Source organism: Coffea arabica, chromosome 6c (assembly GCF_036785885.1).
Source record: "Coffea arabica cultivar ET-39 chromosome 6c, Coffea Arabica ET-39 HiFi, whole genome shotgun sequence".
Classification (NCBI taxonomy): Eukaryota; Viridiplantae; Streptophyta; class Magnoliopsida; order Gentianales; family Rubiaceae; genus Coffea; species Coffea arabica.
The window spans coordinates 12,805,701-12,824,148 of record NC_092320.1 but is presented as its reverse complement, the minus strand read 5'-3'; the positions used below and the strand labels follow the sequence as shown (position 1 = coordinate 12,824,148).

The 18,448-nt window shown below is 36.4% G+C and overlaps 1 protein-coding gene across 1 annotated transcript; it reads left to right on the top strand.

Annotated features, from left to right (window-relative positions):
• The first annotated feature begins 12,630 nt into the window (after window positions 1-12,630).
• Window positions 12,631-16,210, top strand: LOC113693980 (probable alpha,alpha-trehalose-phosphate synthase [UDP-forming] 11). Its single transcript, XM_027212800.2, has 3 exons — window positions 12,631-15,008; window positions 15,116-15,389; window positions 15,670-16,210. The coding sequence occupies exons 1-3, from the start codon at window positions 13,003-13,005 to the stop codon at window positions 15,991-15,993; spliced, it is 2,604 nt and encodes an 867-aa protein (XP_027068601.1). The 5' UTR covers window positions 12,631-13,002; the 3' UTR covers window positions 15,994-16,210.
• Window positions 16,211-18,448: the final 2,238 nt, after the last annotated feature.

Here is an 18,448-nt window from a genome sequence, read left to right as displayed (position 1 = left end):
CAAAACGTTGAATTGTTAACAACATGGGTAATAACTGGATTGTTTTAGAAAGTTTTTCAACAAGAGCAGGCACTAAAAAAAATAGCAATAAAGAACTTGTGGAGTAATTTGGTCACTTCACAAAACCATGCAGCTAGCAATCATATGAGCTTCTTGATCCAATTGTACTAGATTGGGAAAATTACACGTAGCACAAGAAGCGAATTGATTCAATTAAAGAGAAACAGACAGATATATTTTGTGGGGGTTTATTAGAATTAACCCAATTTATTATTTGAGCGGTATAGTATAAGCCTGAAGATTCTATCTTTAGATGCTAATTCGTCTTCCATGAACAAACTCCATAAAACCAATATACTATTACCTGTAGTGCTTTTTTTTTTTATAACGCTCTGGAGGGGTATCCAAAATCACCCGGACTAATTCCCCCAAGCTAGGTAGAGCTCGCCCCAAAGATGCCCAAGCAACGATAGCAAGTGAGTGTTGAACCTGAGACTTTGCTGTAAAGACAGACGACCGAAACCAGTCGAGCTACCCGCTGGGACTACTATTACCTGTAGTAGAAAAACGGATTTTTTGCTTTCTCGTTCTTGCCCACTTCTTGCTAGGTGGTAGACGCCTTGGGTTAATAGCCCAAGTAGAGAAAGCCCAATGCCAATTAGAGAATACAAAACAGAAAGCTTCTTGGTTTCACAGGACATAATGAGGCAGAATTTGTGGTAATGATAATGAAGGATGGATGGTGTTTATCGCTGCTTGCCCCTCGAATGAAAAACAAGGGCTAGTCCAACATGATACAAAATTTGTCCTTGTTCTTGATGAAGGGTGTAATAGGAAGACAATATTTTGATCTTGAGATTAAAACTTTGTTTCTTTTTTTTTTTCATTTTTTGTTAATTTTCTTTAATGGGTCAAACTGCTTAATTTGGGCACATCTGCTCTTCAATTGAGGCAGGGAAAAAATTGCCAAGTAATGGTCTGGAGTGCAGAAGTCAAAAAATTAGTAAATGGTTAAAAGGACAAACATTTTTTTTTCCCCACAGATGATATAAAGAAATGCAATAAAGTACACATCACTCTGTCAAAAATCTACAAGGCAATTTGTCTTCTGCAAACAAAGAGTCAACGGATGTTATTCCTTGTTGCTGACAAATTTTCAATTGATTCAACTAGTTTCTTGTTTTTTTTCCCTGAAGAGCCCAGAAGAGTTGAAGAATATGGTGAAGTATTTGTGAGAGAAGTAAATGCATGTTTTCTTCAGATATTTTTTTTTTTAAAAAAAAATACCTATACCCTGATATTCTTCTCTGAAGATTCCTCCTACCTACGTCGTCACATCTTTAGTTTTTCTTGGTGCAAATTGTTTCAAAAAAAAAAAAAAAAATCTTACCTAATGCTCCAAACAAAATAGTTGTATATGAAATAACCCAACGAAGCATATGGTACATTGATTGGTGAAATTAAATGGCCCTCTAGACTAGAGAGAGATGAAGCATGTGATAAAGAAATTGTCGAACCCAAATGGATAAGAATTCACGTTTGGCAGTGATGGCTACTGAAAACTGAGGATGTCTATTCTCGTCTTGTGAAAGAAATCCATATCCTTTTGCATGGTGCTGCGTGGGGTAGGCATGGCCGCATCCACTAGAGCCTTACCAACTCAGCCGATAAAACGTAAAAGGTCGTCCTCATATTAGTGTTACTGTTCTCTGCAAATTTATCGCAATTTTTTGTCTGAAGCTAAAAATGCCTTTGGATAAGTTTCAATTCTGTGTGGAAAGTTGTATACTTTCAGCCTTCTAGCACTTTTAAGATTAAACCCCAAAAAAAAAAATCCTACGTTGAATTTTGCGATTATATCCAAGTGGCATGCCAGATTATGGAGAAAGAAAAATCAAATGAAATGTTGCATGATCAGGCAAAATAATACAGCAGATATTTTGCTTGCTATGACAGATAGTTAATTAACAGCTTATTCAAGAGGCAGCATTCAGAATAAAAGAAGAAGACTCTGAGGTCATAACCCGGACGCAGAAGTCTACTGAAAATTGGTAGTTTTATTACTAATTGATTCTTGTAGATTTTTAATCTTTAATGGTACTAAATAATTACCATCTTGTTTTGCTGAAAGGGAAAGTTCACCTCCAAGATCACCAACTCCGTATAATAAAAGCTACGTACATGCTTTGCCTTGCCATACACCTGTTCCTAAAGACTGTTACCAACACCGTATTTTTCAAAGTTGCTTGTTCGAGTGAACATGCGCATATATACGCATCGGGAAAATTTGAAGTCTACCACCTAAAAAGCCTCTACTTTGTAAAGTTTTCTAGGACTAGGTAAAGGTGCCATAATCCAAAAAATAAGCTCTTATAATGATGGTTTCTTCAATTAAGATTGAAACGCTTAAGAATTGAAGGTCTTAGGTTCAGATCCTCCTTCACCTTTCTCGCTTCATGAATCCCAACCCTTTTCTGCTTAAAAAAAAAAAAAAGAGGTTGGTTCCTTTAATTATTTGTATCGCCATTTTATGCCAAGTCAAGATGTTTGACAGTAGTGTGTTTGATGAAATCTTTTTTATAAGAGGCCAAGTATGGATGGTGCCTATAATCCAGATCACTTGGTATAGGATAAGCTCAAATCCGAATGCTTTTAACTTCAAAGTGTTTACTTTCTTTCAATTCTAACATTTAAAGCACGCAAATGATATAATACTCCAATAATTTTAGCCAAGGCATATCACTCTGAATAGATTATACATTTTTTTTAAAATCCATCCTTAACAGTCAGCTTTTAAGATAAGAACTGCAAAGATAGTCACCTACACTAGAAATTCACCTCTCAAGTTATCATCAAAACTCTTAATCCGTCAGAACTTTTGATGGCCTGACAGCGACTTTACTAAGTCAATAAAAGAGACTGCTATATATTTTGTTTGTGTGTGGGTAAATTGGTTTTGAGGTAAATCGTTGGTATGATGGTTCCTAAATGGAAGCAGTTTCCTCCTAGGAAAGAGCATCATGTAGCAAACAACTTGCGAAGAAAAGTAGATTAGATAGGTATCGAATCGACCCAAAGAAATATACAAAAATCAAGCAGTTAGTTGCAGGTGAAGTGAACCAACCCAATCTATAACAATCCATCGTGTTTGTAGACTCGTAATTCTAATTTGTCAAACAATCAATTCCCTCAAGACACTTCTGTATCTCTCCATGGCATCAACGTGGCAAGAATCAACTCCAACCATTACATGAAACCATAGACTTTTTAGCTCTATCCTAATCTCATAAAAGATCATGGTGGGCTCACAGGTCATCTTTGTACTAGATATGAGATATCCAAAACAACTTGTTTGTTGAATGAGGACCAATATGGACAACTACACCTGCCCATGTGGCCCAATCACTCGACAGACAGTCAGCATCCTTGTAAAGCAGGTCTTTTCAAATTTTTTTTTTTTGGTTTTAGGGGGGGGGGGGGGGGGGGGGGGGGGGGGGGGGGGACACACACACACAGAGAGACATTGGCTGTGGTGTTTTCATGGACAAAAAACAATGGTTGATTTCTGTCAAAATGGTTTTGGACTAAATCTGCACTTTCCATAATGATTTTTGTCCATGCTAAGCGAAATTGGTTTTTCCAACTTATCTCAAATGATTTGCGTTGAAGAATTTCCATTTGCATGGGTTTTTTGCGTTTATCTTAAGTTGAATGGTATAATAAGTAACCAAAATTGACTGGTATGATGAGCTATGACAAGCTGCACTTGTATCATGCTTGATTTACTTTAGCTCTAATCAGTATATTGATTGGGTATAACAATCGACCAATTTCACAGTAATTGTACAATGGAAATTAGGTTCGTATGTTTGGAAGTATGCCTTTTGCGTGCTCTTGGTGGTGCGGGCTTTTTCAAGATTCCAACTGGTAAAATACTAAAATGATAGCCACCATCCTGATTTCAGAGCCTGGAATTGGACCAAAAAATGGCAAGTTCGACGAAGGCTGCTGCTACCAAGATTGATCTGGGGTAGGGCTCACTTTCCATTTTCTTTGCCGCACAAACAATAATATTATTATCACCAACTCCTGTTGCAAACTATTTTTCTAAAAGACCGACAGAATTGGCAGCAACACCTCACCTCAAACAGGGTGGGATTTGGCTACCAAGGTGAATTAACTTTTCCCACATGCAAATGTCCAGTACGATGTATGGACGAATCATAACTGCACTCAAGCTCTTTTGCTTTTCTTTTTTTTTTTTTTTTTGAGGGAACTGCATTCAGGCTCCAAATCTGAAATATGTTACTTAATGGAAGGTAATTTTATTGTGAAGGGCAATTTTGTAACACTACGATTCCGCAAATCACAAACAATACATCTTTCCACCAATTAAGCAAGGCCCTTGTTTGGAAAGGGATTTTCCACTAAAAAATCGCTACAATATATTGTTTCGTGAACATATTTTTTAATCACCTTTTTACCTTTCATATATCAAATTGTTACAGTACATTTTTTACAAAAAAAAAAAAATTCAGAAAATTGCAATCCAAACACCAAGTATATTTCACGTACGAAAATGATATAATAGATAAAATAACAAGAAAGAGAGATGACTATTCACTTACCCTAGCACAAATTAGAAATTCTCAACAATATATATAAAAAAAATTTAGACGTAATTCTTTTGTAGAAAATTTGGAAACTCTAAGCTTGTGTTTGGATTGCAATTTTCTGCATTTTTTTTTGTAAAAAATGTACCGTAACGATTTGATATATATGAAATAAAAAAGTGATTGAAAAATGTGTTCACGAAAAAAATTAGAGATTTTTTGGATGGAAAATTCCTTTCCAAACGAGGCTTCATCTTTTATGTTCTTTAAAAAAGAATCAACAATATATAGTGATACTTATCTATTCTCTTGATGACTTGAGCCGGGATAAAACTGCAAATATATAAATGTTGGACGTGATGTAGTCATAACCTGCCGCAGAAGGTACCAAGAGTCGGCAAAATTTGGGGTACCCTTAGATTATAAGTAGAGTAGAAGGGACATTGGATTTGTGGCCCTTTTGATAATAGATTGCTGTGCTCATGGTTTAGTTGTCATCCTCCATTATTGCCCCGAGTAGTCAGGAAAGACGTGTGAGTTTCTACGCTCCTACGCGTCGAGAAATGGATTATGGATTACCGTCACCATTATTACCACACAGATATGATCTTGACGCGGATGCAGAAATGCTTGAGAAAAGTCTTTTGCTTCTTCATTTTTGCAGAAAAGAGTAATGCCAAAGGCAGAATTAAAAATGAGAAAAGTATATAAGATTTTTACCACAATTTGTGTGACTAAATAGCTGAGAGTTCGTTGAGTCCTTGATGTGCAACTTGCAGCTTATTGATCTGTATTGCAGCCTAACATCCTGATTATTATTTCTTTCAAAAAAAAATCCGGATTTCTTTTGAGTTAAAGAAGCTTCCAAAAAGAAAGTCCAAATTGGGGCAGAGCACTTTTTTCTTTTTCTCATTTTCAGTAGATTAACTAGAACAATAGTTGAAAAAGAACAAGATATTTCTCTTGGAAAAGTACCACAAATAAGAGATATGGAAGATTCATACGCCTTCATATATGTTTGGAGCAAGTGAAACTTCTACAGGTCTATGAGATTAGGCATGGAAATATAAGAGCCGGGACTTTTGAATAAAACTGATATTGGAAAAGTTCAATTAAGTTTTATAAGACTGAAAAAGTCATCCATTTATAATTTACTTGTCTTTTGGGCTGTCTTATTATACGTTTCTTTTTTTTTTTGGTAAGTAGGAGTTCTTTAACTTGGGATTTCCTCCCCGTATCGATACTGATCTTTTCCAAGTTTAATTAAAAATTTTCAAAAAAAAAAAAACATTTTCTTTTCTCACTAGAAATTGCTCCTTTCAAAACCAAGAAAACAGGCAAGACGTCTCTACCTTAGAGATTAAATTCGCAGCCTGGTAGGTGATGGGCAGATAAGAGGATATATCCATGCTGCGAAGCATCACATGCAATTAATTAATGCGTTCAAACACAACTAACAATCTAGTGGCCTCTTGAACTCTTAAAAAGGGCAGTACCAATCTTTAATCTCGTACGAAAGTTTACAACTTGTCCGTGGTAAAGCCGGACAAGTTGAACTAATAACATGTATTAAATTTGGAAGATTAAGGATGAGCTGAAGTTTGTCAAAGATGTCGGGTAGTTTTGAATTTGCTACCATTATTCAATCCTTTTTGGAGCGAGTCTAACTTGTAGTTGTCTTCCTTGAAAATGATATTTGATGCATGGAATAGAGAGATGATAAAGAAAGATAAGAGGATTGAGACGAAGATCAACTTCAAAGAACCCACTGGGGGGTTGCTTTTGTAGTTCGTACGATTAGAATAGAAATGTCGTGGAAGTTATTACCTAATAAGTCTAAGTCTTCGTTTAGCTGCCTTATCTTAAAAAGCTTCTTTTTTTTTTGGGTGGATGTAAGCCAAAAGAAAGTAATCAAGCACCAAAGGGAACTAAAAGTTTCAAGGGACAGGGATTAGTAATATTCTTAGGAATAAAACCGTCCGTTTAATAGTGTGGAGAGAGAAAAGAAAGAAGACGAGACAGTAGGATACATATCTGACTAATCCGATTCATTTGAATATTCATTTTTTATTTAAATAATATTCGCACAATGGAATGTTCCATTGATTTCTTACCAAGACAAACAATTAAAATAAAGACTGTATTTTACGTAAAAGATAATACGGATTTGGGGTTTTATACCTTCCTTTTTTTAGAAAAAGGGGGCTAAATTAATTTCAGCCTTTGTACATGTAGAATATGCTTTCAACCCAATGACCAAATAGCCGACGAGTCTTTGGTTTTTTTTTTTTTTCTATCTTATGTAAGGGTCCATAATATTCTTTAAACTTGTTATCTGTCTCTATTTACCATTAGCGGTAGAGAATCAATCAGATTGGGCTAATGTAATTAAAGCAAGAAGATCTGTAACTTAACATTAATCATTTGGTTAGTGACATGCAAAGAAACTATCTTGAGTTTTCGACTCTAGTATAAGTCCTCCATGTCCCCACCACAAAAGTTTTGGGACCTTGAATTGTTTTCGGGACAACCATTTTAATGATCTTAATTTATCTCAGCATTGACTTTTACAATTAAAGAAAAACGGAACAAGAATACTACTCAAGGAAAGGAAATTCAACCGGGAGAAACACAAAAACATTTGCAAGGACTAAATAGAAAAAAAGGACCAAACAAAAAAAAAAAAGAATAGGAGACAGCAGATATGCATGATTACACCTAGAAAGTCAACTCTCGTGAAGATCCAGCCTTGCGTCCCGCAAACTTCCTCAGCAGTTTTTGTTTTGGGGACTTTTCTTTTCTTTGTTTTTGGGTCAATATTTCCGAGTTAACTTGTAGTACCGGAGAAGGGGATCCAACCGGATGAAAGGGAGTTAGGAGGAGAAAAAACCCATCTGCATTACTCTTAAGCCAATTTATATACCAGATCCAGTTGGGCCATTGGTCGAACTAAAATAGTATTAACTTCGACGGCGTGATTTAATGCACGTGCGTACATGCACACACACACATATATATATATACACATACTTTGAAATTAATTTAAATGTTCTTAAAATTTTTAAGGGGCCAAAGGTATTACTTATGCAGAACATTGTTGAAAACTTTCCAAAATTTTGAGAGAGAAAAACATAAATTTATAGTACCACTTGAAAGAAAGGCGGTGGCCTCTCCACAAAATCGAATTATAGGCACAGTAGTTTGAACTCCTAACTTGCGCTGAGTAAGGTTGTATTTTTATGCTTTAGTAGTTAGGTTGTTTGGTGACTGCTGTTCGGTCAGCCAACAAATGTACGCCGGCAACCGATAAGGATTCAACAGTCAATCTAAGGACGGGGGCCAAAAAAAAAAAGAAAAAGAAAAAAGAAAAGGGAAAAGAAAATTGTATTCTGTGATTGTTGTATACTCGGTCTATTTTGGTCGTTGGTTGAAAACTTGAAGAACGACGCGGACACGCCACGTTTGTGATTGGCCGTGGAAAAGTAAAAACACGTGGCTCAGTTCGTGAATGAATTGGGCAACATTTTCTTCAAACAATTTTGGAGTGGGTAGGCATCCTGTGACTGTGCGTTGTGAGACCTTTTCTTTTTCTACCGTGGAAGCAAGGAACTTATTGGCTTTTCATTCTGCCATGTTTTTCCTTTCTTTTTAATCTACCATTATAAGTTTTTCTTGTTCCTCTTTATTTTGTCGTTTAGGTCGGTGTCTTTGAGTTAGTTTTGGATTAGTTTCTTAATTAGTAAAGTTAAGTAGCGCGTAGCTTAATTTTAGTCAAGCTTAGAGTTCCCTTTGCGCTTAAAACGATATAAGGATCATTTTAGTTAACATTCCTCGTAATTATAATACTACTAGTATGCTGCTATAGCTGATAAGGATCGTTTTGCTAGTTAGGGTTCGTTTAAGTCTAATGGATATTCAACGAACACTTGGAAAGATGTTATGTACTACTGGTATTAAATTGTTGATTGTGATTTAGGTATGTTAAAAACGTTAACAAAAAAATCTTCTCAGTTTTTTTTTTTTTTTTGGCAAATGAGATGTCTTGAATTTAAAATGTCCTACTTACAACTTCTTCCATTTTATTACCTAATCCAATCCCTCTCCTCGAGAAAACTTTTTAGTTAATACCCAAAAAAACCTTTTAGTTAATATTTCTCGTTTTTGTATTTCTACTATATTTCTGACGTGAAAGTATAATAGATTTAATGGGAGTTCAGTGTTTTAGAAGATACACATGGTAGTATGCACCTTAGATGATAAAAATATATACCAATGGGTCTCTGTCTCTTAGACAAACAAACAGACATAGGAAAAGATCCACACTACTGCGTTGAAGAAAGAGATTAGGCTTCAAATTAACCGGTTTCCCTCTTAGTTCCAAGGAAGAAAGAAAAAGTCTTCCAAGGCTTTGGGTCCAACACGATCTCGAATGTTTCCCCATTATCATGTGCAATTGTGAAAATCTACAAGCCTGAGGGTCCGTTTATTTGCCTGTCAAATAATTTTCCCAAGAAAAAAAATTTTCACTGAAAATCATTTTTCTGAAAATATTTGATTTTTTCATTTTTTTTTTCTCATGTTTGGTTCACTTTTTTAAAAATATTTTCCTTAAACCATCAGCATTCCAATATAATTACTACTACCTCCCTGTCACTCCTACAGACAATTCACCTTAAACACCACACCACACTCCATTTGAAAGTCAAAGACGATTAAAAAAAATACTTTCTTAAGCATTCATAGAAGAAAATTCTATGAATAATTGAATAAGATGATGTGCCCAACAATATGCTATAAATGGACCTAACAAAATTATTCTCTTTTGGAAATACATCCACCAATCTATAAAGCGCTACATTTGTTTAAAAATATCCATCAATGTACGTTAGAAAAAGAGATGAAAAGGAATCATAAATTTGTATGTGAGAGTGAGAGAGAAAAAATGGACTCAACGAGAAATCATAAATATGTGTGTGAGAGCGAGAGAGTAAAAGTAGATTCAACCAGAAATGGTAGATTCCTCGTCAGTTAAAAACTCCCTTCCCCTCCTCCAAAACTAGACTAGAATAGATTATATAAATGTTGGTTAAAAAAAAAAAAGAAAAAGAAATGGTAGATTAGTTGCTAGAGAGACTGTGTAGGAGAAAAACTAGTTACAGAGGCAAGGGTTTTGTTTTGGAAGAGTAAACAGTGTTGAGTTAGTTGTTTTCCATTTGATCGGGTAAAGCCTTTTCCCTGGAAAAAAAATTTTCTGGATGCTCTTTGAAGGCAAACATAGGAGAAAAAAAGGAAAACATTTTTTCGAAAAAGTTTTCCATCGAAACAAACAGACCCTCGTGAATGTCAAGTTTTTGTACGGCTAAATCAAAAGGATGAAATTTTGATCTCGTCAGATATTCAAACTCGTGCTTGCTATGCATCGAATAAGTTGCTATTAAATAATACTCCGTAATTCGTAGGTATTTTGTAACGTATGAAATGCTTCACCTTATCCGAAAGAATTAAAGAATTGCCTTCTTTGACTCGTCCAATCCTACTTACCACCAAAACAAAACAAAAATTAAAAGAAAAGAATTGAATAAATTGTTCAGCATGGAAGTCTACATCCCAAAAAAACATAGAATAAAGTCTACCTATATCCAAAATTTTCAAATTAATTCTGGAACATCGTACGCAGGACTCTCTTGACAATTACAGTCAATTTTCTTTGCATTTTTAGTAGATAATTGGTTGACATTTTTTTTAAAAAAAAAAAAAGAATAGAGTACAATTTACTTCTCCTAAATGGTTCAATGATATAAGGATTTCTAGTCCACACGGTTATAAGCTTGCCCGATTCAATCGCGGTAAAAATGCAACAATATGACACAGGCATAGGATTTTTACACAAAGATAAATGATACATAATAATCCATCTTAACAGTTAACACAAATCTCCGTTTTAATGACAAAACATGGAAAGTGGTCTTAAACTAGCATTTCCTATTTCAAGAGAAATTGTCATATATTTTCAACTTTTGGTAATGCTTGTGAACATGCCTCGCATGTTCACATATATTTTAAAAATATATATATTTACTGATAATGGACATTGAGGGGAGAGTTTTCTATACGTTTCCTACCTAGGCATTTATTTATTCAAACAATATCATAATTTTCCACGGTTGTGTTGCGAGTTTATCATATATATATTAGTAAATTACTAGGGAGTTTCGTACAAAGTCCAATAAACACAAGGATTTTGAATGTAGAGTTGTTGATCAAAGTCAATTTAGTAAAGTGAGACTTTGAACTTTACAAGGATAGTTTCTACTTTCTTCGAAAAGAAAAAAAAAATGTTATTTCATAAGGTTTTAATTTAAGAGTTTTTCTAACGGATGCCTTTAATGCACTCCTTAATATACTTAACATTCACTTAACCTATCATATAAAAAATTCGTTAGACAGACCGTTAATCTAACAATCAAGGTTCAGACATCAAGAATTAGAAACTCTAATCGAGTCTCAGTCAATATAAATAAATTCTAATTAGATCCCAATTTTCATCTCATGAGTTGTTTGTGTAGTCACCCCGTGTAATTTGTTGAGTTACGACCACACTATGTTGTGGTCGATTATGATTAGTGGCTATCCTTTGAAAAAAAAAGTAAAATCAATGTGAGTTTTTCCAATTAGACCTAGAGATTTAGAGGTTTATTTGTAAATCATTAGTATAAATTTCCTAGAAACCACTAGTATAAATTTCCTAGAAAACCCAATGCGAGTCTTTACTAGTAAGATTTTGCAAATTGAGTTGGTTGACATCACATTTGAGTCATCCCCAATCCATACGTGACGAGGGCATTCACACCATAGTTGAGCCAATTAAAGAAAGAGTCACACGGAGCAATTAATAGTATAATGTATATTAGATACATAGTTTGAACCGTGACCACTCTTCTCCGTCCGAGCCAGCTGTTGTCTCCATCCCATGACCAAGTCGGCCTTCAATCTCTCACAGCTGTAAAAGTCTTTTAGGACATTCCCATACATCCTACCACGTGCTTTTATTAACAAAATCCAAAACCCAAAGCCCATATATTTTCTTCTCTTCCCCTTTTCATTCACACCCACGATAATCTAAAATCCCACCCTTAATTCACGCACGGATTTCCCCCTTATTGCCTCCCAATTAATTAAAATTAATTAAGTCATTAATTAGTCCCCCCACCCCAACAAAAAAAAGTACCAATACACATTTCCTTAATTCCCCTTCATGATTACCATTTCCGTTCCGTTACCCAAATCCCATTCTTATCCTTTCAACCAACCGGCTATAGCCGGTAATTCTCCAACAACAAAACCTCAAACTTCACAAATTAAATTAAAAATCTCAGAAAATGCCTCAAGAACCTAGTACCTAACGCGCCTTGTTGCTCCTACATGTCACATTAAGGCCACGTATTTGCCTGTTTCTACCCACATAGTCTCAACACAAGTACCAAACCAAACATCCAAAACATTGCACCATCCAAATTTTTGCTAGTAATTTTCACCCCTAAGTTTATTAAATTTTCAATAAATACGTCATTAATGTGCCTCAAAGTAAGATATCCGGAAAGAATATTCTTTTTCTTTTTTTTTTCTCCGCAATAAAAAAAAATATCACTATCTAATCAAATCAAATAAAAGTATATATATATTTATATATATATATTGAGAGAAGGTGAGATCAGACTATTAAAGTTGAGGAAGTAAATGATAGAAGAACAAAAAGGGAAAATCTAGGCATAGTAAGTTATTGCCATATTCTTTAACAATTTCTTTTTTACTTTGTACGATTGTATTTATTATTTATGGTAAGATAGACAATTGTGGGATATGGATAAATGAATATGATGACGTTGAAGGGCGTCTACAAGTCAATCTTGGCCGTCCAAACAACTCAATTACGTATCGTCTCAACTCCCCCCCGATATTGGTAAGTCGGTCCGCCCTCCTTCGTTCTTATCCTCTGCCACCACCTTAGTTCTCATTACTTCTTCTTTCCTTCGTTACATATATATTTCACAATATTCTTCACTTGTACCATATATTATTTAGCTGAGAAGATTTTTCCCAAACCTTCCTTTTTAACTCTTGGATGAAAATTCCGTATAATAACTCTTGCATTCATATATTCATGAAGTACCATATCCTTTTCGTTTGCAATACTCATCGATAGAGAAGAATCCCCCCTCAGCCTCCGTAGCTATATAACAGCAAGATAGTAGAATTTTTTTTTTCTTTTTTTCATTGCATAGCCACCAACCCTTTTATTTCTATACTTTGATTGAGCCTTGTTCTAGTGTTTCTTGGCCGAAAAACAAGATTTTGTTTGTGGGATTTTCTTTTCTTTTCGCTTCTCATTATGCTGTCAAGATCTTGTTTCAATCTTCTCAATCTTGAAGATTATTCACGTGCTGCTGATCGGACTAGATTACCAAGAGTCATGACTGTTCCTGGGATTATATCAGATTTTGATGATGACAGCGTTAATGTTGCTGACGATCAAAAGTCTGAGTTGTCTGAGACAACTGTTTCATCGGTGAATCAGGAAAGGAGGATCATTGTGGCTAACCAGTTACCAGTCAAGGCTTATAGGGATGAAAGTAAGAATGGACAAAAGTGGTGCTTTGATTGGGACAAAGATGCCTTGGTTTTGCAACTCAAGGATGGATTCCCTGCTGATGTTGAAGTTGTTTATGTCGGGTGTTTGAACGTGCCGGTTGATCCGGTGGAGCAAGAAGAAGTCGCTCAACTACTGCTGGATAAGTTTAGGTGTGTGCCTACTTTTTTACCAGTGGATTTAATGAACAAGTTTTATCATGGGTTTTGTAAGCATTACCTTTGGCCTTTGTTTCACTATATGTTGCCTGTTACATCTAGTTATGGGGTCAGGTTTGATAGGAGTATGTGGCAGGCATACGTGTCAGCAAATAAGATTTTTGCTGATAAAGTGATGGAGGTGATCAATCTCGACGAGGATTATGTGTGGATACATGATTATCACCTCATGGTTTTGCCGACTTTTTTAAGGAAAAGGTTTCATCGTTTAAAGCTTGGATTTTTCTTGCATAATACTTTCCCATCTTCTGAAATTTTTAGGACAATGCCTGTTAGGGAGGAGATTTTGAGGGCCTTGTTGAACTGTGATCTTATTGGTTTTCATACATTTGATTATGCTAGGCATTTCTTGTCTTGTTGTAGTAGAATGTTGGGATTGGATTATCAGTCAAAAAGGGGCTACATTGGGCTTGATTATTATGGTAGAACTGTGAGTATTAAAATCCTCCCTGTTGGTATCCATATGGGACAGCTTGAGTCTGTCTTGTCACTGCCAGACACTGCCGAAAAGGTTAAGGAGCTGAGGGAAAAATATGAGGGGAAAATTGTGATGTTAGGGGTTGATGATATGGATATGTTTAAGGGTATTGGCTTGAAATTTATGGCTATGGGACAGTTGTTAGATTACCATCCTAGATATAGGGGAAAGGTGGTCTTGGTTCAAATTATGAATCCTGCGAGGAGTCAGGGCAATGATATCCAAGAGGTTCAAAATGAGATCAGTAGAGTTGCTAGTGAAATTAACCACCGGTACGGGGAGCCAGGATATGAGCCCATTGTCTGTGTCAGTGGCTCAGTTTCAACCCAGGATAAGGTTGCATATTATGCTGTGTCTGAGTGTGTTGTGGTGAATGCTGTAAGGGATGGTATGAATTTGGTGCCTTATAACTATACAGTGTCTAGGCAGGGTAGCTCCTATATGGACAAGGCATTGGGGCTTGAATCTGCAGCACCTAGAAAGAGCGTAATCATTGTCTCAGAATTCATTGGATGTTCTCCATCTCTGAGTGGCGCAATCCGGGTTAATCCTTGGAACATTGACAGTGTGGCTGATGCAATGCATTTGGCAGTTACAATGCCAGATGCTGAGAAGGAAATGCGCCATGAAAAGCATTATAAGTACATCAAATCCCATGATGTAGCTTATTGGGCTAGGAGTTTCAATCAGGACCTCGAAAGAGCCTGTTCCGAGCATTATCTCAAGAGGTGTTGGGGCATTGGCTTTGGTTTTGGTTTCAGGGTTGTTGCTTTGGGTCCTAATTTCCGGAAGCTTTCTGTGGAGCATATTGTCTCTGCTTATAACAGGACTTCAAGTCGGCTTATACTGCTGGATTATGATGGTACAGTGATGCCTCAGGATACAGTGGATAAAAGTCCTAGTGATGAAGTTATTGCAGTCTTGAATAGTTTGTGCAGTGATCCAAAAAATATTGTGTTCATTGTGAGTGGCAGAGGAAAAGATTCTCTGAGCAAATGGTTCTCTCCATGTCAGAAGCTTGGTCTATCTGCGGAACATGGTTGCTTTACTCGGTAAGTTCTACTCCCCTAATTTATTTGCCAATGGTTATGATTCTTTTTTCAACTTGCCAATATATTCTTCATCCCTCTGTTATTTGTTTCTCTTTTGCTATTGATAGGTGGACAAAGGATTCCCCATGGGAGTCTTGCATAGAAGCGTTGGACTTAGACTGGAAGAAGATAGCATTACCTGTGATGGAGCACTACACAGAAGCAACTGACGGTTCTTCCATTGAGCAGAAGGAAAGTGCCATCGTGTGGCACCACCAAGAAGCTGATCCAGACTTTGGCACATGGCAAGCAAAGGAGCTTCTTGATCACTTGGAGGGCGTGCTCGCAAATGATCCCGTGGTGGTTAAAAGAGGCCAGCATATTGTTGAGGTGAAACCACAGGTACAGGCCATGCCTTGATTCTCTACTCTCGTTTGTTGGCTCAATAAGCTTTTAAGCAAATTCCTATCAGTAACAAGTTATTTGGCAATTTAACGGCTAAGGCACGATTCTTTATTGATGCATTCGATCTCTTGCTGTTTAAATGATAGCACTAAACACAATTCTTTGTTGCTATGCGCGATCACTGGTCCTGAGTTTTTGACTCTTATGATACAAAATCTCCAACTGATGGGCTTCCGTTTCATAGATTCCCAAGTCATTTGACATATTTACATTGCAGGGCGTAAGCAAAGGTGTCGTCGTTGAGAAACTCATTGCAACCATGAGTGGTAGAGGAAAGCCTCCAGATTTTGTGTTGTGCATTGGGGATGATAGATCAGATGAAGACATGTTTGAGAGCGTTGCTTGCTCGGTTGCCAAACATTCCTTGCCTGATAAAGCAGAAGTGTTTGCCTGCACTGTTGGCCAGAAACCAAGTATGGCAAAATACTATCTTGATGATACTTCTGAAGTCATCAAAATGCTTCAAGGCGTCTCAGTGGCATCAGCACATCTGCTGCCAAAGCCCTCCCATCATCAGGTCTCATTCGAACGACTTCTTTGAGGATCGACCAGGGACTTGGATGTCTAAAGTTCTGCTTTTCCTTGTGAATTGCCTGTACAGGCACTCATCTAGAGCTAGAGAATACAGCTTTGTACAGAAAAAAGTACATTCAATTAGGTAATCCTAAAGCCAATAGCAGGAAAGTTAACCATACTTGGAAATCAATTTTCCCATCCTTCAATGTGATGAAATGCACTAGCGTTGTGCTTGACCTGTAGGAATTGACTTATTAATCTCTCTTCAGTCAAGTACTCCATTTTTTTTTTCTGTTTTGTTTTTGTTTTTGGTGGGGGGCAGGAATTCAAGTACTCCATGATCTACTTCTGCAGGGCGCTTCATGGTTTAAAGCTACAACACAAGAAAGTAATATTTTTCGCTCGCGTGGAGCAAATTTAATCAGAACAAGGAAGTCCTATCACCAAAAAAGTAACAAAAGAAACTTTTCTATTGTACACCTTAAAGGGAGCAGGCAGGTGTCTTATGATTCACACTTTTCTATTGTTTAGGCTTTAATCCTAATGGATATCTTTTTGGGCTCTGTATTCTTTGATATCTTTTGTTCAGATTCATCTAAATTCTTGTAACTGAGTTTGTGACGCAACGTCTGTCTTGCAAAAGTCCTTAAAACGTATATATTTTTTTCTTCTGTCGTCTACAGTTGATTAATAAATTTTGATACGCAATGGTAGCGGTGTTTATGTATTTTTTTCTTCATGCATGCAATCCAAGTCCAAACATATAACTGAACCATCACCAAACAAAGCATATTGAAACATATCTTGGAGTCGATCAACTTCAGTCACTTCAGTTCAATGGTAGCTCTTATAATACGAATTAGTTGTATTCCATCTGCGTAATTCCTGAAGGTTTAGAATGGGAACCGCTTCAGATTGTAATGCTAATACCTCATATGCCCCCTAAACACAGCTCCATTTGCAACATGGCATAACGTTCACTCCCTGCATTACATTTTCTTTACAACTAAACGTTATATTGCTTGCTACTAAAGTCATTTTCAGTCTTAGTTATCCTACTTTATTTTCTATATTTTCATTAATATTACTCTCTTTTTTTTGGGTGCAGGAGACTGGGTTGAATAGGAGGCTGATTGGATAGAAATGAAGAAAGAAAAGAAAAAGGAAATAAATGGCAAAATGCTGTCTATCCGTTTTTGTATCTTCTAGCATCAGAGCTGAAATTCAAAGCTCGTACCACAATGATAATAAAAGAGATCAATGGCGGTAAAACTATTTAAGTCTGGTAGTCACTTCTTACAGCTCAAAATCAAGTGTCTCAAGCTTTACATTGACTTGCAGGGTTGACATAAGATGAATGCTTCAAGATTTTGAAATCTTCAGCCCCATATGCTTTAGATACTGAGGTATAAATGACGAAGAGAAACTTCCAGGCGGATGAGAGGAAGAAGACAATTTTGGCATAAAGAACTCTCTATGCCATTGGTACTGCAGTGCAGCAAGCTGGACAGGTCCGCACAAGTTGAAGAAAATAGGAATAAATGTGCTGGCGATGGACCAAGTCAATGTCCTCACATCCTCACGTCGCTAAAACATAGAATCTGAAAGTGCTTCCACGGCTCCATCTTCACCTAATTTTGAAACCTTAAACGTGACGAATGTCAGATCTCTCTTGGAATCCCCCGTGCATGTGTGGAGCACGAAACAAAGATTGCCTCCTCGTGGATCAGCAAGATGAGTTACATGCTTGTGATCATCATATTATAATATGTCAGCAAACGAGTCGAGCCAAATTGTAAGCATTCGTGAATCGGTTCGATCAAAACTAGATTCAATCTCAAGTTGACTTAGAGAGTCAGGTGAGTCGAGCTTAAATATACATATAGTTATTAACAATCAGGTCAAATCGAACTCAATATTTTATATTTTAAGTGTTATAAAATTACATGTATGTCTCCTATATTTTTATTATTTATTAGGGCAAGTATTTATTTTATCTACTTAAAAAATGAATTTTTAAAATTTTTGTTTAAGCTTAAATAGATTCACATCCAAGCTCGACTACGTTCAAACTTATATTCAAGCTCGAGACTAAATTTTAGAATAAAAGCTTGTCGAATTTGAACTTTGACTTCGAACCTAACTAAATCAAGTTCAGCTAGGCTCATTTACAGCGCATTCATCAGTAAGGCAAGGTAGGTTCCATGTTGATCTGACAAGCAACCACAGGAGGATGCGCAATGAAGGTACATCGCGCAAAAGGAAATGCAGAATTTATCACAATCTTCAGGAATCCGCATATAATTCCAGGCTTTCTAGTCCTTTCCTAAAGCACGTGCTGCTTACAGCAATCAAGAAATAACTCACCAGAGTCTCCCCTTTCCCGTGTACTCCCAGTGTCAAAAGCACACGACAATTAATTCCCCAAGATTTGATTGATCCGGTCCCGATGTTATTCTTTGCTTCTCTTCTGTCAAAAG

Coding starts and splice junctions, on each gene's coding strand:
- LOC113693980 (XM_027212800.2), top strand. CDS start 13,003: ATGCTGTCAAGATCTTGTTTCAATCTTCTCAATCTTGAAGATTATTCA. Junction 15,009..15,115: donor GAACATGGTTGCTTTACTCG/GTAAGTTCTACT, acceptor TGCTATTGATAG/GTGGACAAAGGATTCCCCAT. Junction 15,390..15,669: donor TTGTTGAGGTGAAACCACAG/GTACAGGCCATG, acceptor TTTACATTGCAG/GGCGTAAGCAAAGGTGTCGT.